The sequence below is a fragment of the Eleginops maclovinus genome, chromosome 12, assembly GCF_036324505.1.
Source record: "Eleginops maclovinus isolate JMC-PN-2008 ecotype Puerto Natales chromosome 12, JC_Emac_rtc_rv5, whole genome shotgun sequence".
NCBI lineage: Eukaryota > Metazoa > Chordata > Actinopteri > Perciformes > Eleginopidae > Eleginops > Eleginops maclovinus.
Window position 1 is genome coordinate 4,620,330 of NC_086360.1, and position 23,363 is coordinate 4,643,692.

The 23,363-nt window shown below is 41.2% G+C and overlaps 1 protein-coding gene across 1 annotated transcript; it reads left to right on the forward strand.

The window, feature by feature from the left end:
* The first annotated feature begins 6,280 nt into the window (after positions 1–6,280).
* Positions 6,281–11,037, forward strand: LOC134874134 (uncharacterized). The gene is made up of 9 exons (XM_063898150.1): positions 6,281–6,376; positions 6,471–6,622; positions 6,745–6,881; positions 6,995–7,088; positions 7,177–7,288; positions 7,396–7,622; positions 7,722–7,893; positions 7,989–8,116; positions 8,254–11,037. Exons 3-9 carry the CDS (start codon positions 6,790–6,792, stop codon positions 8,569–8,571), a joined length of 1,143 nt encoding a protein of 380 aa, XP_063754220.1. The 5' UTR covers positions 6,281–6,376; positions 6,471–6,622; positions 6,745–6,789; the 3' UTR covers positions 8,572–11,037.
* Positions 11,038–23,363: the final 12,326 nt, after the last annotated feature.

Sequence of the window (23,363 nt, forward strand, 5' to 3'; positions counted from 1 at the left end):
CCTTCCACTGGATCGAGGTGGGTGGCAACTTCATACGCTTCATTTGTTGTTAGCTGATGAAGTATTTTCTTGATGGACCAGCTTAGTCTCTTCCTCTCGTTGCCAGACATCCTGTGTGTTGTGGGCAACTGTGGCAAACAGTTCTGCACTCCTAGGAGGTAGATCCCCTTCAAAGTGGCCTCTCTACCTCTTGAGTCGCTAACTGGAAGCACCTTCACTCCGGCAACACGTCGTCAGTCCGGTCCTTTGCGTCCACTATCACTGGATTAGCATATGGTCGTCTCAAACGATGCTAATCCCGGACGAGCCCGCAAGAATCTGTAACAGGACCCACTATGCAGGGCGCGTAGACAGATACTATGCCTGTAAAACAGGAGAAATGATGAGCAGGGGAAACCTTCTTCTCACCTCAGAGATGTTTCAAGATGCAGAGGCTGCCATACAGAAGGAATTTGAGAAGATCCTAAAGGAGAAGGAAGAAGAAATGCAGAGACAGAGGGAGAAGCTGCAAAGAAAACACAAGGAGGAAATGGAAGAAGTGAAGAAAAGAATAGAACAAGAGAGAGTAGAAATTGAGCAGAAGAGAGCCAAACAGCTCCAAGAGATGGAGGAAGAAATCCAGAAGGAACAAGAGGAGAAAAGGAGGAAAGAGGAGCTGAGAAAAAAAGAGGATATGGAGAAGAAAAGGCAGGAGGAAACCAAAAGAAAGATGGGAGGCAAAACTTGAAGGAGCATTGGAGCAGAGTAAAGAAAAGATGAAAAAGCAAAAGGAAGACTGGGAGAAGGAAAGAGAAGAATGGTCGGAAAAACAACGTCAAGAACATGAGAGGAAACGATGTGAGGACCAAACAAGACTTCAGAGTTGTAGGAAGAATACGAGCAAGAAAAAGAGAAACATGAACATAAAATAAAAGACGGAAGATTGAAAGAAAATACAAAAGAGAAGAGAACAGCAGGAGGAGGAGAGAAAAGACTTAGAGAAGAAATATAAGAAAGAACTGGAGGAAATGAAGAAGAATTATGAAGAGGAGGCCAGAAAACAAGCTGAAGAATTCAACGAGTTCACACAGAAATACTCCAAGGACTTTACAGCCTTGGTGGAGAAGCACATGGAGGAAATAGAGGACCTGAAGAAAAAGCAGAAAAGACAAATGCAAGAGACAGAAGAGAGCCGGGGCAAAGATTACAATCTGTTACAAGATCTATCAAAACACAAAGAAACAGACCTAAAAGAACAAATAGGAGAGATGGAGAAAAAACATGAACAATAATTAAAGGAACTAAAACAAAAATACAAAGACAAGTGTATCATCCTCTGACTTTCCCACTGACTCAGGATCATCTTGATGTTAGCAGATCGAACATCACGTCAACTTCATTTAACAGCAGGTTTCTGGATGATAACAGGGTCCAATCCGTACAATAAGAAATACAACACTTATAGTGACATTTTCACTTTGTAAATATAATAAATAAGGATAACATGGTTTCCAAACAGTTTGTGCATTTTCAAAACCCACAAATATGTTTTATTAATTTCAAATGTTAACTAGCTTTAAAAAATAAATTATTACATACTAATTGTCTAGAGTTCTACCAACCCTCATGGTGAAGATACGCCTTTTCTATCTTATGGACTTAATGTTTGAGTCAAATAAAATCAGTAATGTGCTGATCAGTTGGTGTCGGTGCACCTTTTCAACAAGGTCCATGTATTTTATAAAGATTTGCATTGGGTCAGTCCTGCGAGTGTTAGTGCTGCAGTCATGATATCTGTGTGTGTTATTTGTTTATCTGTTGTCCTATTCTTCTGGACCCTAGGGGTGAAGGTGAGCAGGGAAGCATATAGAGGAGCTCCTCAGGATAGGTGCGGTGATGTGAACCTGGGATGAGCTCACATTTTTTAAACTGTCCATGAAAACAATAAAGTTTGTTGTATTTTGCATGATTAAATTGAACTGTTTTGCAAGTTAGAGAAGTCATATATATGTATATATGTATATACAGTGGGGAAAAAAAGTATTTAGTCAGCCACCAATTGTGCAAGTTCTCCCATTTAAAAAGATGAGAGATGCCTGTAATTTTTATCATAGGTATACCTCAACTATGAGAGACAGAATGAGAAAACAAAATCCAGGAAATCACATTGTAGGATTTTTAAAGAATTTATTTTCAAATGATTGTGGAAAATAAGTATTTGGTCAATAACAAAAGTTCATCTCAATACTTTGTTATATACCCTTTGTTGGCAATGACAGAGGTCAAACGTTTTCTGTAAGTCTTCACAAGGTCCATGGCCCATTCCTCCATGCAGATCTCCTCTAAAGCAGTGATGTTTTGGGGCTGTCGCTGGGCAACACGGACTTTCAACTCCCTCCAAAGATTTTCTATGGGGTTGAGATCTGGAGACTGGCTAGGCCACTCCAGGACCTTGAAATGCTTCTTACGAAGCCACTCCTTCGTTGCCCTGGCGGTGTGTTTGGGATCATTGTCATGCTGAAAGACCCAGCCATGCTTCATCTTCAGTGCCCTTGCTGATGGAAGGAGGTTTTCACTCAAAATCTCACGATACATGGCCCCATTCATTCTTTCCTTTACACGGATCAGTCGTCCTGGTCCCTTTGCAGAAAAACAGCCCCAAAGCATGATGTTTCCACCCCCATGCTTCACAGTAGGTATGGTGTTCTTTGGATGCAACTCTGCATTCTTTCTCCTCCAAACACGACGAGTTGAGTTTTTACCAAAAAGTTCTATTTTGGTTTCATCTGACCATATGACATTCTCCCAATCCTCTTCTGGATCATCCAAATGCCCTCTAGCAAACTTCAGACGGGCCTGGACATGTACTGGCTTAAGCAGGGGGACACGTCTTGAACTGCAGGATTTAAGTCCCTGGCGGCGTAGTGTGTTACTGATGGTAGCCTCTGTTACTTTGGTCCCGGCTCTCTGCAGGTCATTCACTAGGTCCCCCCGTGTGGTTCTGGGATTTTTGCTCACCGTTCTTGTGATCATTTTGACCCCACGGGGTGAGATCCTGCGTGGAGCCCCAGATCGAGGGAGATTAGCAGTGGTCTTGTATGTCTTCCATTTTCTAATAATTGCTCCCACAGTTGGTTTCTTCACACCAAGCTGCTTACCTATTGCAGATTCAGTTTTCCCAGCCTGGTGCAGGTCTACAATTTTGTCTCTGGTCTCCTTTGACAGCTCTTTGGTCTTGGCCATAGTGGAGTTTGGAGTATGACTGTTTGAGATTGTGGACAGGTGTCTTTTATACTGATAACGAGTTCAAAAAGGTGCCATTAATACAGGTAACGAGTGGAGGACAGAGGAGCCTCTTAAAGAAGAAGTTACAGGTCTGTGAGAGCCAGAAATCTTGCTTGTTTGTAGGTGACCAAATACTTATTTTACAGAGGAATTTACCAATTAATTCATTAAAAATCAGACAATGTGATTTCCTGGATTGTTTCCCCCATTCTGTCTCTTATAGTTGAAGTGTACCTATGATAAAAATTACAGGCCTCTCTCATCTTTTTAAATGGGAGAACTTGCACAATTGGTGGCTGACTAAATACTTTTTTGCCATGAAGTTGTGTTTATTAATTGATTTCTTAGTAGAAACTGTCAGGTTGATAAACCACATATTCCTGAATATTAGTTTGTGACTGACTGCTGTTTGTCCCTGCAGAGAGAATGTGCATTAAATATGATTCCTGTTCCTGTCATTATCATTCATTTACAATGTGTTTTGCCTCATTGTTGCTTTAATACATATATAATTCTCATTCCATGGTCTACATGTTACTTCCTTGCTTATATATATTTGATTTATATTGGAGGATGATGAAGTTGTAATGTAAAGCTTTTGATCAAAGTACATACTCTTCCTCAGCTGATGGAGTTTTCCTAATAATATATCAATAACTAAAATCCTATCATATATACTGTATATTATTCTGAAATGGGTCATTCTGAATTCTGACTTTTAGGAGTTAAACTGTATAAGTAGTAGTAAGTAATACTATGACATGTTCATAGAGAACGTATCAGAATAAATCTCTGGTTTACTGCAAAGTTCTTCACATAGAGGAACTGACTGGTGCATTTGTGCAGAACAATGATACAGATATTATATTTCATGGATTAAATAACAGTCTGACGGCTAAAGCTCTGAATGTCTCTTCAGTAAAAAAATGTCTCCGAACCTTCTTTCATCTTGGACAATAGAAAGAACGCGAGTCACAGAACATCAGACGATTTCTACTCAACAGCAGGACAGACCATCTTCTGAAAACTTCATTTAAAGAAATGATTCAAGATTGTGAATTCAAATCAATTAATTTACTAATGTGTGTTCTAATCCTTCCACTGAAATATTTCATCCCCTCTCTTTTCCAGGTTAAAGGAGCTGGTCAAAGGTGAGCAATGTCTGTAGAGTGATTTAAAGGTATAACTTCACTTTTGGTCCAGTTAATTTTTTACTGCCAAAGGCTGTCAGGGCTGGGTGCATCACTCAAGGTTTTTGTTCCCTAAAAGTTAGCTACACAGTAAAAAATGGGTTGTTAATTTTTCAGAGTTAAGTTATTTAAAACTAGATAGTGTATTTCCATTACTGTGAAGAGTAAACTTGACCAAACAGTAGAGTTAAAGATGAGAGTCAAATTCTGTGTACATGCAGTGAAAACATTTACTCTACAGCGTGATGAATTCCCTCAACGATTCCCTTCCAATATTCCCGCCACTGTTTCTGAAGTTTTGTAACCTGCACCACGTCAGAAACTGCTCAGACTGGAGAAAGACGCCGTTTGGTAAGTAGCAGTCCTGTGTTTTCAACATCAAACATATGTATTTAATGTAGCATAGCCTTGTTGCGTAGATGTTGATTGGGGTTAGTTAGGCTACTTTTACCCTCTCTACATTGTATTGTAAACTCCGTCGGTAACGTTCGAGTGAGCCGGTTGACTAGGTTAAACGTGGGGTGAGCTTACCATCAGCTGCAACACTATGGCATATTCATTTTAGACAAACGTTTTTTCTCTCAGTTAAATTGACCTGCACATAGAATTTGTAATCTACTTCTGTAAATGCCATTTTGTACATGTAATAGGTTATGTTAACCACAGTATAACAATCAATTTTGGATGAGGGCAAATTGTGTTAGCCTTGACGCTAACTACTACACAATGAGCTTGAGCTGGCACGCTGGAAATCATCTCTCCCTGTAGACCTATCGTGGTAATTCTATTTGAGCATTTGTAGGTTTTCACCATCTAGCTAGATATTTTTCCACTAACGACCAACTTTTTGCAATATATTGACGACGATGGACGATTGTAGGCTTTTAAAATTTTATGTTAGACGTGCATAGATAGATGTAGTTAGCTAATCAGTATCACTGACTTCAAGTTCAGATGCATTTGACTGCAATACCACGTTAAGAACTTGGAAGTAATATAGTTGATAACGAAATTGAAATGACACATTTCAGACTGTAATTGCTTGTTAACACTTTGCGATGTATAGGGTAGTGATGATTTAAGTTGTTCTGCCGGGTTGGTGACGTTAGGTTAATGTACCAAAATGTTAGCAAGTTAGCTTGACAACGTGGTTTCTGCCCAATGTGACTTTAACGTAGCATTACCAAAATGTTAGCAAGTTAGCTTGACAACGTGGTTTCTGCCCAATGTGACTTTAACGTAGCATTACCAAAATGTTAGCAAGTTAGCTTGACAACCTGGTTTCTGCCCAAGGTGCCATCATTTGCAAGATGTTATGTTCTCGTGCTTAATTTGTGCCTGTCTGAAACCAGAAATAGTCTTGAGTTATTTCAACAATTGCTGAATTGCAAAGAAAGTCATTAGGAAGACTGAAGGTCAGCTAACAAGTTTATTTGCACCCCCTAAATTAGCCTATTGGTACCATAACTCCGTGAGTGTTTATTAGACAATTACGTTTTCTAATAACTTTGCTCTGATTCTTCAGAGAATATTTTGATGGATATTAACAGTTATTCAACCTTCCTTAAATTTTACAGAAAATGCTGCTGCGTGTTTCGTTTGGTGGAGAGCAGAAGTACATAAAGCTGCCTGAAGTAACATTTGGTGATTTCTTGAGAGAAGGTAGGCACTTAATTTGGATTGAAAGTAGCCTAATTTGTTCAAGTTGCAATTGCATATTGCAATTATTTCTCATCAGAAATGTTTGTGCACTATTTATTTATTTTACTTAGTGAGTATTAAATTTAACATCGATGAAGATAGACGGTTGGACATCAAGGTCCATGACCAGTCCAACACAGAGGTCGACGCTGAGGTTTTTGAGGAGGTCGTTAAAGAGTCTCAAGGACCTTTCCTTGTTTCATTGGCCAATGAAGCACCTGGTAATTGCTGACTACTTGCATATGACTGTACACACACATGGTTGAAGTGGATGTATTGAACTATGAAATTGCATTTATATTTCTCAATGCTCAGGTAACCCTCAGTCCACGTCATCTCCACGCTCTACTGCATCTGAAGACACAGTGATCCTCAACTTCTCTTTGTGTGACCCAGCTGAGGAACCAGTTGCAGCCGGAGGAAGTCAACCTAAAAGGCCTTGCCGCATCAACTATGAAGCAAAAGCTGTGAGTAGTCAGTGTGTGCGTGTGTGGAGTTTGAGTCACATGTTTAATTTGAGGTGCATCGTATTTGTATCGTAATTTCCAAGACATTTTAAAAATACAATACTGCACATTTGATCCCTTAGCTAATTGAAAAAATCTTGACGACAAAGCCTGGAGGTGACCGTATCATGGAGGAGTATGCAAAAACAAAATCCATTACAGATTCAACCAGAAGACAGCTAATCAACATACTTACCGCAGAGATGACAGAAAAACATGGGTAAAATAGATTCAAATACGTTATCATGAGACATTGTTTAAACATTATTGCAATTGTTGTTTAGGTTATGTTGTTCAATGCTATCTATGAATGTTGATTGTTGAATACACCAGGACATCTCCGCCCCGGAGTGTGAGAGTGATGTATGCACAGGGGATTGTCGCTCTGTTTCCATATCTTGAAGACCCATCTTCACAGAATGGCTATGTAAGTAAAGGTTTTGAAATATATTTGCCCTTCGAACTGCTGATATCATATGAATGTATATATCACACTGTGCATACATTATACATAGGATCATTACTACGATCCTGAAAGGGGTTCAGGATACCTTGCATGGCGGTTGAAGACTATTCAAAGAAAAGCTGCAGAGGAAAGAGGTCCAGCAGTTAGTAGATCTCCTAAAGGTAATATTTATCATGAGGTGAAATTATCAACCTGTGAAATGTGTTGACAGGAGGATATAAAACTGTGTAGTTATAAAGAGTAACAACAAAATTGTCTTTTTCTAAAGTTGGTGGTCCAGGCCATGGGCGTACTAGACCCTTTACTGCCGACCAAGTCCTGACTGACGAGGAAGTGGAATCCGCTATCGCTGTGTTGAGACACACTGCTGATGAGTACACCATCCGTGAGAAGATGAAAGTCACTTTCAGTTATCGCCATGCCATGGTCAATGATAATGACAAATCAGCAGAGGTCTTCTCAGTATTTCCACGGTTCCTGGACACACCAGGACTGGTATGGCATCTACATTCATTGAATACTGAGACATATTGTAAAATGTAGCACAAGGTACCAATTCCTCCTTTTCTTCTTTTTTTCATTTTCAAACTACAGATAGAACAGGATTTCAGACTTATGTTTGGTGAGCAGACTGCCAACAATTTCCTGGAGAGGTGGCCTACCACTTTCAAAGCAAAAGTAATTAAGGAAAGCCATGGACTGGTCCCCTCCACAGACCTTCTTGATTTGATGCGCAACGCTGAGACATCTACTGAAGTCGAAAATGGTATGTCTTTGAATGTTAAGAAGCATGTTGCTAAATATATTGAGGATGGTGGGAAATTATGGCATAATGTTAACCTGCTACTTGTTGGCCTCTAGGCTGGGACAGTGACATGTCAACCATCATACTGCTGCTACATCTGCTACCGCCATCCGCACAGGGACGAAAGAGGCCAGGGAAGATCTCAGCATCTCATGCAGTAGATCACCTCATCAAATTCCAAAAGGTACACTACACTAATATTTAATAATTAATCAAACATCAATTTCTTCTCAAATTCTTGAATCCTTTAATTGTTTGGAGTGATCTCATGTTATTGTTTAATTTCTAATAAATAGTGTTGTTGAATGTGTTTTGTTACAGACGGGAACAAGCGTGCAGCAGCATCTTGACACCATAAGTCAAAGCAGTCAGCCCTACCTCCTTGCTCAGGGACCCACAAAAAGCAGCATTACCTCCTTCTTCATTGCTATCGACAAGCATGCACTTCCATGCAAAGCAACCAGCGCAGTCGGAGCCCTGGATGAACTCTTTAAGGCCCACTACGTCTTTTGTACATCTTACAGTCCTGTGTTGAATAATTTCTTCACTTTTTTGCAAACCACCATTTACAGCATTGATGTGGGGGAAACGAAGGAAACGCCAAGAATCGCAGAGTTGCGAGTGCGAATGGTGCGTTAAACAATGAGGTGCTTTCTTTGCAGCAAAGAACTTGGTGAGGCAAAAAATCTTATAAAGCACCTCAAAGTTATACATGGACTCTGTACAGGAAAGACTCTTCATCTTAAATGTGGCGAAGTGGGATGCTCACGTTTTTTTAATAGTTTTTCGGGTTTTAGGAAGCATCTTAACAAGTCCCATGTGAATAGTGGTTTTAATGTTGTTGTTGAAACTGAACCACCACGTTGTCAAAGTGTTCTAAATAGTGATGAAAGTCCTGCAGAAGAGCCATATGAGGCTGAGGTTGAGTCAGAGCAAGCGTTATCCTCAGAACATCTTGTAAATAGTTGTGCCTCTGTCATTTCAGATCTTAAGGCAGCAGGTGTAGCCCAGTCTGTTATTAATTCAGTTGTGACCTCTATGGAGGATATTGTGCAGGATATACATGAGCATGCTAGAGAGTCAGTCATCCAGGGTGTTTTTCATGATCAAAGAGGAACTGAATCATGCAAGAAAGTTGAGGGATGTTTTGACCAATTAGAGAATCCATTCACAGCTCTAAATTCAGAATACAAACAATCAAAATTTATGACCAGCAAATGGGAAACTGTGGAGCCAGTGGAGCTTGTAATTGGCTCAAGATTTGACTTGAGGCTCAACAAAAAGACAGGAACATATGACCAAGTAGTAGTTAAAGACAAATTTATGTATGTTCCAATTTTATCGACATTAAACTCAATATTTAAAAGTGAACATGCCAGAGAAATGCTCAAAAGCCCAAATATAAGTGATTCAAAACTCAAAGATATTTGTGATGGCTCTTTCTTCAACACTCATCCTCTATTTTCAACAGAGAGACACACTGTACAGATTCAAATGTTTTATGACGATTTCGAGATTGCCAACCCCTTGGGGTCCAAGAAGGGAGTTCATAAAATGGGTGGTATTTATTTTACTTTAAGGAATTTCTCACCGAAGTGGAATTCTATTTTGGCCAATATACATCTTTGTGCCTTGTTTCATGCTCAGGATATAAAGCGTTACGGTTTTAGTGCTATTTTAGATCCTATTGTTTGTGATCTCAAACAGTTAGAGAGTAATGGCATTGATATTCCATTGTATGGTGGTTGTGTTCGTGGCAGTGTTATACAGGTGACTGGAGATAATTTAGGCCTACATAGTTTGTTTGGTCTGGTTGAGAGTTTCAGTGCAAGGTATTGCTGTAGGTTTTGTTTAGCCGAAAAAGAGGACTTCCAAACTGAATTCTCCGAAGAGTCTCCCAAAATAGTGTTGCGTACCAAAGAGGCCCACAGTGCTCACTGCCAAGAAATGGCACATAGGCCTTCTCTTCCTTATGTATTTGGCGTGAAGAGATCATGCTTACTAAATTCACTTACATATTTTCACACAACCGAGAACTACTCAGTTGATGTGATGCATGATCTTTTAGAAGGTGTGGCCCAATTTGAATTAAAGCAGCTGTTTTTTTATTTGAAAGAAAAAATTACACTGGCAGAACTGAATTCAAGAATACTATGTTTTGATTATGGATTTACAGAGAGATGTAATAGGCCAGTGGCTGTGAATTTAAGTGCAGAGTCTAATGATTTGGGACTAAACGCAATTCAGTCATGGTGCTTGCTGAGGAATGTTCCCCTTATATTTGGAGATTTGGTAGCCTCTACAGACCAACACTGGACCCTGCTTTTATTGTTGTTACAGATCGTCAACATTGTTTTCTCGCCCATTTTATCTCAAGGCTTATGCGTGTATTTGAAACATTTGATTGTTGAGCATCACACACTGTTCAAGGAGGTATATCCTCATAAAAGACTGTTACTAAAACATCATTTCCTGATTCATTACCCTAGATGCATTCAGAAAATAGGACCTGTACTCCATAGCTGGTGCATGCGATATGAAGGTAAACACAATTTTTTCAAGACACAGCTTAAGTCCTTTAAAAATGTCACCAAAACATTGGCCAAAAAGCACCAGAATCATATGGCACACAAGTGGCGATCCTCAACAACCTTCCTTCGCTTGGACATTGGTCCAGGAAAATGTGTCTCTTTAAATATGATTAAAGGTGGTTCAGTGATTGCTATGCAAATGAAAATGTCCAATTGTGATAAGGTTATTAAAGTGACGTGGGCTAAGCACAATGGATATGTATACCGCCCACACCTGGTCGTTTGTGGTGAAGTTGAATTTGAAATGCCACTGTTTTACCAGGTCGAATCGGTTGTGATTATACATGAGAAACCGGTGCTGCTCACCATTCCTTTATTTACTGTAGCTTTTAATGAACATTATTTTGCTTATGAAGTGACTAAGACAAAAAAAGAATGTGTTGCCTTTAATGTTGATGATCTGCCTTATCAAAGGCCTTTTGACCTAAAAATGTCATGTGGGGAAAATGACACAGCAATGTACATTGTCCCATACTGTTATCTCTAATCAGGCAATAAAAGGTGTGATACAGTACCCGATTGTGTGTATTGCCTTATATATTACAGCAGTTAAGAATTATTACTATTTCATTCATATAAAATAAAAAAATATATACACTTAATACGCACGTAATTTAACCATATTTAGAGTAGAAAACTACTCTATGTAGTGAAAATTTACTCTGACAGTGTAAACAGATCACAGTGTAAAATGTTTTTACACATTTCATTGTTAATTTTGACACAAAATGGAGTAAAATTAACTCTGGAAATCTTACACTGGCTATAGAGTAAAATTTACACTAATTTCGAGTGGGACCAAATGTTATCTGACAGAGAGTTAAATTCAACTCTTAAGGAGTAAAATTAACACTAGGTTTTTTACTGTGTAGTTCAGATATTGCCTTTCATGTTGATGAGGTGCTATGTGATCCAGTTAGGCTCAGTCATTTTTCTTTACCATTACTGTATTTGATAGAGATCATAATTTGTGATCACACAACTGTAACTGTAAGTGCTTTGCATGCATGTTGCACTTCGAAGTTCTGTGAAAAAAATAATAAAGTTATACCGTTTTTGTTTTTACAATTGCTTCAACACGTTTTTTGAAACCCAAATCACAAAACCATACACCCAAAGTGCATAACACCTCATATATCCTGCAGAATTAAAACTACCAGCTACACACCATACTGCTCAATCTAATAGTCTAGCAGCAAGTCCTCAAAAAAGGCTTTAGTTTTCGAGATACCCCTACCCGAGGGGGAACCAAACACAACAATGATTTTTCTTATCCTTAGGGTCTCCCATTAATGAATTGATTGTTGTCAATTTGTATTTTGTTGGAGAAAATGTTTTTTAGGTTGTTCTTTAGAACTAAACTCAGGGAAGAGCAAGGGAGGAGGTGTCTGCTTCATGATTAACAACAACTGGTGCTCAGATGTGGAGATCATTTCTTCGGACTGTTCTCCCAGCCTAGAGCACATCATGATCGGATGCCGGCCTTTTTATCTGCCGAGGGAGTTCACATCTGTTGTTCTAACAGCAGTGTATGTTCCGCCGCACGCTGACAACAACACAGCGCTGGAGGAGCTGTATGGGATTATCGACAGGACAGAGACTTCTCGGCCAGAGGCCGCATTTATTGTGGCCGGGGATTTTAACAGAGCCAACATGAAGAAAGTCCTGCCGAAATACTATCAGCACGTCAGCTGCCCCACGCGCGGTGGAAATACACTGGACCATGTTTACACTCCTTTCCGGCATGGATATAAAGCCCTCCCCCGCCCCCCCTTCGGCAAGTCAGACCACATAGCTCTTCTTCTGCTCCCCGTTTACCGGCAGAGACTGAAGAGGGACCGACCTGTGACAAGGACAGTGCAGCGTTGGTCCGAGCAGTCTGACTCTGCTCTCCGCCACTGCTTTGGCATCACGGAGTGGTGTGAGTTTGAGGAGGACGATATAAACACACACACTGACGCGGTCATTTGCTACATCGGCTAAACTTAAAGCACGGGCCATCGCGCACAGCGGCGGTGATTTGGATGAGTACAGGAATTCCAGGTATGCACTCCGGAGAGCTATTAGCAGGGCGAAAAGACAATACAGGGACAAGGTGGAGTCGAACTACAAGGGCTCCAACGCCAGAAATATGTGGTCTGGACTAAAAACAATAACAGACTACAAAAGGACAACGAGTGGTGCTGAGGAAGTGTCTGCATCTCTCCCAGATGAACTGAACACATTTTATGCACGCTTTGAGAAGCCCCCGGCTGTGGAGGCACAAAAGGCCCAGGATCCCTGCTCACTGGTTTTAACCAGTGCAGATGTGTGTAGATCTCTGAAAAGGATCAACGCACACAGGGCTCCAGGACCTGATGGCATCCCTGGCCGTGCTCTCAAGGTGTGTGCAGTTCAGCTGGCAGATGTGTTCACAGACATTTTCAATAGGTCACTGCTCCAGTCTGTAGTCCCCACATGCTTTAAAGAGTCCATCATTGTCCCTGTCCCCAAAAAGACAAAACCCATCTGCCTCAATGACTACCGCCCAGTTGCACTCACCTCCATCATCATGAAGTGCTTTGAGCGGTTAGTCAAAACTTTTATCACCTCCTCCCTCCCTGACTCACTGGACCCCCTGCAGTTTGCCTACAGAGCAAACAGGTCCACGGATGATGCCATCTCCCTCACCCTCCACACTGCCCTCTCCCACCTGGACCAGAGGAACACTTATGTGAGAATGCTGTTCATTGACTACAGTTCAGCATTCAACACCATTGTGCCCTCCAAGCTCATCATTAAGCTCAGGGACCTTGGGCTCAACAGCGCCCTCTGTGACTGGATCATGAGCTTCCTGACGGGCAGATCCCAGGCAGTGCGGATGGGGAACATCACATCCTCCACCTTGACCCTCAACACCGGAGCCCCTCAGGGTTGTGTGCTCAGCCCTCTCCTCTACTCCCTGTTCACGCACGACTGCGTGGCCACACACAGCTCCAACACCATCATCAAGTTTGCTGACGACACGACCGTCATCGGCCTGATCACAGACGGCGACGAGACGGCGTACAGAGAGGAGGTCAGAGCCCTGACATCTTGGTGCCAGGACAACAACCTCCATCTCAACGTCAGCAAAACAAAGGAGCTGATTGTGGACTACAGGAAGAGGCAGAGAGAGGCACACACACCCATCACCATCGACGGGACTCCTGTGGAGAGAGTCAGCAGCTTCAGGTTCCTCGGGGTAAACATCAGTGAGGACCTGACATGGACACATCACACCAGGGTCATATCCAAGACGGCTCGACAGCGGCTCTTCTTCCTCCGCAGGCTGCGGAAGTTCAACATGGACTCCAGGATACTCTGCAACTTCTACAGGTGCACCATCGAGAGTATCCTGACTGGCTGCATCACCGCCTGGTATGGCAGTTGCACCGCCCTCAACCGTAAAACTCTACAGAGGGTGGTGAAAACTGCTCAGCACATCACCAGGACGGAGCTGCCATCCATGGAGGACCTCTACACCCAGCGGTGTAGGAAGAAGGCCGGTAGGATATTAAAGGACCCCCATCACCCCAGCAACAATCTGTTCTGTCTGCTGCCGTCTGGCAGACGGTACCGCAGCATCCGGACCAAGACCACCAGACTCAGAGACAGTTTTATACCACAGGCTATAAGACTGCTGAACTCCTGAGCTGTGTGAATGTCTACTCACATCTTTTTATAGTACACACACATACATATATATATTATATATTATACACATCTGCCATACACATCTGTTTATAGTACACATATCTATATATTGTACATATCTGCCATATACATCTGCTATACATAATATATGCATCTGTCCATACCTCCTCATTCAACAGTGTAAAGTGTTTAAATACTCTCAATGTATTCCACATATGTATATATTTCACATCCTCAAATCTGTATTGTTGTTATTGTAAATATTCTTCTCTCTTTTGCACTATTTTATTTATGTTATTTGCACCATGTATGTGGAGTTGTTGGAGGAGCACGCGACATAAGATTTTCATTGCCAACATATACGCTGTATCTGCTGTGCATATGACAAATAAAACCTTGAAACCTTGAAACCCCAATCCCTGAAAAAGAGCCAAATCAGACCAGGCCGAATTTGGGAAAGGTGACAAAAAAGCCCTTTACTTGAGAATGATCACCTTTTCCTCTTCAGATTTGCTGAGGTATGAACCAGGTGGCTCTCTTACATCACCAAATGTTCAAACAATAATTTACAGTAAAAAAAATACTGAATTCTAGTCCTGTAAACTTAGCTTTAGTTTAGACGGAAATTGTACTTTTTGGTGATAGGAGCATAGGACTCATTTATCAGAAAAACTGAAATCCTTAAAAAATACACCATTACTGAATTGTCTAGGGTGCTATTGAACACTAACCAGTAGTTGTATGGAAATATCTGGTACAGTTCTATTGCAAATCCGATTTCTTTAGACATAGGCATACCTCTTCTCTGATACGGTCAAATTCTGAAAGGGGGATAAGTGGCATAATAGCCTATAAGTTAAGAATGCTAACTCTGATGGTCATCATATTTTGAGAGGGAAATACCAGGTGGACAGCACCAAATAGACAGGAAAAGAGTAACCCAATAAAATAAGGTTTACTAGTTCTAAATTGCAAGCCTCTTAAACATATTGTAGGTGTAAATAGTACATGTTTTATTGAAACTGGAACCTTAATTCAAAATACATTATACTAATCATTAAGACCGACAACTCGTAAATACAGAGTAGCGTGTCAGTGGAACACTCTCTGCTACTCTGGTTTGAGCGAAAGCTGCATGTTTCCAAACATTGTAGCCATATAAAGCACACTCGTCTTTCATGGCGTTCTGTATCTATAGAATTCTGGATATAAAGATGGTTCAGGTCTACAGAAATATGTGCAGAAACAAAAATATACTCTTGTTATACTTTTACTTTGATCCAAAATGGATTGGTGCAACATTCATGCACATGATAGAGTTACAAAAATGATGCCTACAGTAAATGGAAAGGAACACTTTGAGGAAAAAGAAAATATTTTAAAAAACAGAGGAAAGAAAAGTGCTCAGGCTGCATTTTACCACCTGGGTCTGACCACAGCTCCTCATGCACATGCAGAAGAAGCCTGCACCTGTAGGCCTGACTGTCATACTGCTTCAACCATTATGCTGCAAATAACTCTTCAACTGATTTCAGTTCATCCTCCCTCTCCCTCTTATCCTCCCTCTCACTCTTATCCTCCCTCTTCCTCTTCCTGCTATGTCCATATATCCATTGTTGTTGTAAACAGTTCTTACGTGGAGCATTTTTCTAGTGCTTACATCCTGGTTGATGAGTCAGTAATAAAGCAGTTTGATGTCTATGGTCAGTTGGCATGTGTATTTCTTGACTGGTTCATGTGTGTACCATTTTTTTAATGGCAGTATTTTGGAAATGGCAAACAAGTGACTATGACAGATTTCTAAGTCTTACTTGTAGAACCGTGTGCAGTGTCTTTCAAAAAGTGCCAAGTTGAATTACAAATTGTGTGCAGAGCTGAAAATGTGTTTCGGGTTTTGGAGATGTGAGCTGAGGTTTTGCTCTTTGAAGGAAAACCTCAAAGAGCTTTTTGCTTCTTTGCTCTTTACATAATTGTGTTTTTTATGTGTAATTTTAGTGTTAGCAACTGAAAAAAATATGAAGGTATGTCTATGAAGGTGAGTGTGTTTTAGATTGAGCACAACAGTGTGTAGTTGGTTGGACAAAAGCTCTGATAATATGAAAAAAGTTTGTGCCATTTAGTGCAACAGTTTGGTTTTGGTAGGTGTTTCTGTAGTGTTGAGTGCATTGCTTCGTTTTGCAAGATGTATGAGATGTTTTGCTCCTTGGTTGTGTGGTTTTATGAATTGTGTTTGAAAAGTGTCTTGAGAAAAGGAGCCAAGTTTTCAAAAATGTGTCAAAATGGAATGAAACTGAAACGTTGACCCCCATCTTTTTGACCACCCTGTGTGTTCATTGTGATGTCCAGCAGGTAGAGCTCCAACATAATAAGTGAAGCTGCTTCTCAGATGTTCTCTTCATCTTTGCTCTTGATGAAATGGAATGCATTTGAAATATAGACAAATTAATTCTTGTAGCAGGTTTAAATGTATGCATAATGATCTCTAAATTACCAGCTATACAGTACATCCCATTACAGTAGGTTTTAAGCATAGCCTTAGTATTTTATATATAATTATTATTAATGTGACTTATATAAAATGTTCTTTGTTAATAAGAAGATGAGAAAGTTAGATTGAATATTCTACTGCTGCAGAACATTTGATTATATGCATTTCATAATTTTGAGTTTATATTTAAGATGTTCAACATAGAGCCCAATATAATATAGGCCTACATATCAACATGTGCTAAACAACTTGTGCAACAATTATTAGCAAGGAAGACACTAAATCCAACTACTACTTGCTTTACACTGCTGCAATCTATAGCTGTCGTCGAGCAGACCCGTTTCTTTACTTCCAGCAGTGCTGAAGCAAGACTTCATGCAGGTCAGTCACTTTAAACAACACGTGCTAATGACTACAGATGAATAGATTTACAGTGGGATAAAATTCTGCAGCAGTATGTCCTCAGTGTGTTGTGAATGTTATGACCAGTCCTCTTTACGGGCTCTATGAAGCAGGAACACCCATCAGAAAACATGTTCTGTGTTTCAGTCTGAACCGAGAGGTGCTCATGTTTTCACTCGTTGTTTAATCTCTTAAACTCTCTGAAATGAAGAGATATACTGACTCGACTTTTAAAATGTTTATATCATGATTCCTAAATCCAAGTGAAGTGTGGAAGCACCATTTCAGATACAGTATCAAGAAAGGAGCAAGTGGGCATGTGTTTTCATAGTACTTCGAACGAGGAAAATGTATGTTTTATCTGTATCAAGACCTTTAGCCTATAAGACACACTCGCGCAGACGCCATACAATTTACGTTATATAGGCTGTATATTTTTGACCATATTTGTGACCATTTCCTTTTAAAATGTTGTTTTGGTGATTACATTTTTCAAATATCTGTTATTGCAGTTCATATACGCCTGTTTAGAGCTGTCGTTGCTGCTATGGCAACACTACGGCGTTGTATGACTGTGTTTTAGAATTTTTGTAGTTTTGAATTTATTTAGATGTTTTGTTAACAAGCGGTGCCCACCTGAGGGAGGAGAACTCACATTAATCCCAAATTAAAATACCAGTAGTTACTTGTATTTTGGGAGAAGATTAAACAAAAACGTGTGTGGTGTTTTAATAAAGAAATGCATTGCAGCTGCTTGGCGGTCCTAGGGTCACTGCCCGGATTTCGTCTCTTTTTTGTTGATGTTGGGTTCTGGTAGGTTTTCCATGTGTCGGTTTCCTATCTGGTTCAATGTTGTAGACCACTGTATTGTCTATTTTAAATAACATGTAATTAATAATCAAATGTTGTCTCTTTCCAATGACAGAAAAACCGAATCCTCCAAAGTGCTGGAGCAGCTATGAGTTGCAGCCACCTAACAGTGAGTCAAACTGAACTGTGTTAGTCTGCTTTAAGAACACCTGAGTGTTCAGTATTTTGTAGGTAAAATCTACTGTAATCACAAAACCCTTTAGGTTAAACAGCAATGAAACTAGAAATGAATACATGGAAGTCTGCATGTACTTGCCTTTTCTAACTCTTTGTGTTTCACAGTGTCTGAGCTGAGGGTTGCTCTGCTTGGGAACAGCTGATGTGAGAGGAGTTCTGTGGGGAACTTCCAACTGGGAGGGACTGTGTTCAACACTGAGCAAGATCCAGACTGCTGTCTGAGAGAAAGTGGAGAGCTGGAGGGGAAAAGACCAGTTGTGATCAACACCCCAGATCTGCTGCACACCAACATCTCTGAACACAAACTGACAGAACATGTGAACGGCTGTGTGAGTCTCTCTGATCCTGGACCTCATGTGTTCCTGCTGGTTCTACAGCCTGAAGACTTCACTGAGGAACACAAACTGAGACTCTGCTGAGTCCTGGGACGCTTCAGTGATCAGTCATTTGATCATTCACTGGTTCTGATATCAACACTCTTAAAGAAGAGTCCAGGTTTAATGAGACAATACATGGAAACATCCTGATAACAAGACATGATCAGAAAATGTAGAGACAGATACTTGAAGGAGAAGAACCTTCAACATCCAGAGCTGTTAACACGTTTGGGTCAAGCTGCAAACTTATGTATTGGTAGCATCTTTTTGTCCAGTATTAACCCAAATACATCCCAAATGATAGTTATTTTTACAAAAATGTTTGTTAACTGCTGTTTCTTTGTTATATATATTTATTTATTGCGAAAACACATTGTCATAAATGTGCTTCGGTGGAGATGCCGGAGTTGACAGAATATCCCTCGTGTAAGCTAAGTGTAGTCGTTTCAGCCAAATATTGAATTAATGTTATTTTTTTTTTCTTTCTGTGGTATCATAGCCTCTGCAATCAGGATTGTGCTGTTAGGAAAAAGTGAGAAAAAAAGCAAATACTTGGTAACTTCATCAGAGAGGGCAAAGGTGGTCCTTCCCATAAAATGTTCTCAAAAACACACTGGGTAAAAACCCATGGAGAATGGAGAGGAAAACAATTAACAGTAGTGAAAACTGCAGACATGTTCAGTCTTTGTGAAGAGCGCATGAGAAGAGAGGTGAAGACTCGCTGAGTCTTTGTCCTCCTGGACCCCATGTCCTGCTGCTGTTAGTGAAGCCTTCTGATTTCCCTGAAGAGAACAGACAAACTCTGAAGTTCATCCTGAGTCTGTTTGGTCCAGAAGCTCTCAAACACTCAATGGTCATCATGACACACAAAGAGAAAAAGACTCACGTTGTGGATCAGCTGCTTGAAGACTGTGGAGGAAGACTCTACAACATGGTTGACAACAACCGTGACTCATTAATGGAGAAGATTGAGAAGATAGTTCATGGAAACAAAGAAACGTTCCTGATGTGGTGTATTAAATCTGGCCATAGCATGGGAAGAGAAATTTTGGGTGGTAGGAGAGTGAAAAACAACATCTGGAATATGTAAGGGGGCCCCTATGAACTGACCTAGGTAGGGGGGGGGGAGGGGGGGTTAAATGGCCTAAAAATAAAAAAATTGGAAAATGATTACGCCCACTTCAGTGATGGTGCATTGGGTCATTTGGGAGATATTTTGTATTGGAAGTTGGTACCTATCATGAAATAAACCCCCCACCCCACCCAAAAAACTAAATCGGACATGTTTTTTGCCCCCTTTCCCCCCTTTTATCATTAAAAATGAAATAAAATCTTAAGAGAACACTTTGGTTCACCTGTCAGATGTTGCAATGTTCTAATGTGATAAAGTACATTTACATAATACATTGTGGCTGCTGGTTGACTGCAAGCAAACCGTTGAAATCCCCAAGCAGACAGTCATATTCAACACACCATCAGACAAGCAGTTAAACAAAGTTATCCCAGGTATGTTTTTTCCTTTTAAACAAAAGTATTATATTCTAATTGTATTATTATATGATTTATTGTACTATAATTTAGCTTGGTTTGTGTCAGGTTCCAATATTAGTCATACTTTTAGCTTTCTATCTGTTAAGAACATAGCTCAAACTAGCTAGCTAGCTAGCTTAGTGCAACAGTTGATTTGACATGTTTTTGCTCAAATTAGCCAGCTAACATTATTATACAGTAATCACTTAGTTAACTGTTACATTAAGCTAAATTAGTAGGCAGCACCGAAGTTAATTAACACTCTCCTAGACCTAGTGCTTGTAACTTAATCTAAATCTAATTTAGAATATTTATCTATTTCAGAGAAGTCATATCAGTCTGATGACATACATCATCAAGCATGGCAGAGCCCAAATGCATGTCCAAAACTAGATCTACTGGAAACATTTATAATGCAGATACTGACTTTCCTCCCTCCAAGAACTTCCAACCACCCACAAAACTCCCCACATTGCAGAGTGTCATAAGCATGATACCACCTGGAGATGGGCAATTGGAAAGTGACTGCAAACATGGCAGCACGGGAGGTGGCAAAACAGGTCTACGCCAAGTACTACCACGACACTGTGTTTTGTGTTTCCTTGAGCACCATCCAGAGGAAGGTAGAAAGGATCTGGAAACAGTTCAGTGAGGGCAGAAAGAGGTATGGACAGACAGGGAAAGAAGACTCACTGGCTGTCAAACAATAAAAAGAGTTATTTCATACAAAGTCTGAGCTCTTTGATGTATTTGCCCATGACCCTTTACGGCGGCAATCACTGGAGAAAGAGTGGTGTGTAAGCATGAGTGAGATGGAGCACAAATACTATGAAGATCAGAAGACAGAGCGAAGGATGTTCTGTTCCAAAGGTGTGGACCCTGTCTGGTACCATAGCATGATGCGAACCAAAAGGTTGAGGGAGAGGAGCGAAGAGTACCAGAGGAAGAGAGACCAGCAGTTCTCATATCAAACTCTGGACCATATCACAGATATCTTGATTGAAACTGGTGAGATATCCAGCTGCAGCAGCGATGAAGAGAAAGAGGGCACACCCCCAAATCAACTGAGACAGAGTCTGAGACTGACACACAGCTTCAAAAGGAGGGTAAAGAGAGTGAGGTGCGAGCAGAACCCAAAGGAAGGAAAAAACTCTTCACAGATGTTGCTGAACTAGACATGGATGAAGATGTACTACCACAACAGTTTCAACACATACGATTGTCCGAGAGAAAAGTCCGGGATGACTTCTATACAACTATAGCCAATCTCTCAGGAAAGGGACTTTCTATCAGTGAGGCGAGCTCAGCTGTGATTGAAGTAGGCAACACTATGTTTGGACGAAGTTGGAAAAGTGCTGGGGAATCTGATGAGGTCTTTGACAAGGATACAGTGCCAAGTACTAGAAGCATAAGGACAGCTCTACAGCAAATTGAGGCCCAAAGTCTGTGTCTAGTTGTGGAAAAGCTTGAGGAGGAGAAGGAGAAAGGTAAAATGATCACACATGCATCGGACAGCACCACAAAGAAAGGTGTAGGCCAGTTCATGGTACAAGGGCTGCATGTGGGTCAAGATAGCCCATTTCCTCTGCCTATCTTACCAATTCATCGAGAGACCACTGAGGACATAGCAATGCAAGTGGATATGGGGTTCGGAATACTGGCGTCGGTCAGAGGAGTCAGTGTGGAGGATGTTTATAAACTTGTAGATGCACATATGACTGACAGCACAGAGCACAACCAAGGGTTTTCAAAGCTGTTGGCAGAGATGTACAACTTGGAAACACCAGCAGGTCAGATCTTTTGTGGCACTCACACTACACTGGGCTTCAGCAGTGCCATGAATAAAGTGATGCGGTTGGTGGAGGCCGATATGAAGATGGAGCAAGTGCTACAGAGTTTCTTGGTGGATCTGGATGTAGACAGCAAGAATGCCAGTGTGGCTGGACAGGCACTGGACATGTGCCTCAAGTTGGTGGCTCCTGAGTATTCCCACAAACCCTGGAACCGCTACAGGGAATTCCTCCTCTTCCTTGAGCAAAGGCAGGTATCCAGTGTGCTGTTTTCCTACAAAGACAGCAGGTTTGGATGTCTCTCCAGGGCAGCAGCAGTCCTAATATACCACTTTGGCCATCTGACAGAGTTCCTGAGCCAGAACCCTCACATAAACAACCGCCTGGCCTGCCTCGTCAGAGAAGTGATCGAGCTTCCCTACCTCACAGTGGCCCTTTTGGTGTTTGCCTGCCTGGGTGTGCACTTGGTGGAGCCCTTCTATGCCAGAACCATAGAGAAAGATGCTACCCATACTCAGCTCAGGGAGTTCTACAAGGGACTGCATACAGGCTTGGGCCAGCCAATCAGCGACAACTACACTACGTTCACAACACCTGAGTATCCTGTAGTGTCTGACAAGCTTTTCAGTAGCGTAAAGAAGACCTACACGGAAGAGGTCCTGAACTCAGTGTCAGACGTGGCTGCCGAACACTTGGATGAAGTGAAGAAGCTGACAGATCTCATGCAGCCCCATCTGAAGACTGTCCTGGCCAGGCAGAGGAGGGACTGTGGGATTGACGAGGAGACCTTCCCAATGGACTACCCTGTCAGTGAACAGGCTAGTAACATTGATGGCACCCCTGTGCACAACATTGGGATGGAGAGACAATGTGGCAAGGTGGACTACAGACTGAAGAAGCTAGGCACACTGAACGCAGTCAGTAGGTCAATAATTTTACAGAAGAGCCAGGAGCTTAGGATGGACAGATTCCGTCCTTCAGAGGTTTCAAGGCAGCAGCCCAAGCAAAAAGAGAGGTTGAACTCAACTGGAGTAAACTCATGAAGGCGAAATTCGGGAGTGGGGCAGACGAGAAACAGGAGATGGCTCAAAGAAAGGAGAGGAAGAGACTAGACATGCTGGACACACTGAAATCTAGAGGTGGCCCCTTCACTGACAGTGGGGAAGTTGAAAAGTTCCTTGTGGATGAAAGTCTGAACAACAACGCAAAGCTGCAGAGGATGAAGCTTGAGGTTCAGTTTGCCAGAGAAAGCACCACGCTTCTGGCTTAAGTCGATCCTATCTTCAGAATCCAGGTGACACTGCCCAGTTACTTTTGGTGTCAAAGTTCTTGTATTGATAGTGTTAATCAAGTCCCAAATGGGTGTGTTGAAATTTTGAACTTGATGATTATCCCCCCCCCCTACCTAGGTCACCTTAGTGGGGCACACATTGTTATTGACCACCTCATGTGATCACACACACTTTGGATGCACACACACATTTTTCCTATAAATGGCATGCACAAAGACTGTTCAGGAGACTTCCACAAT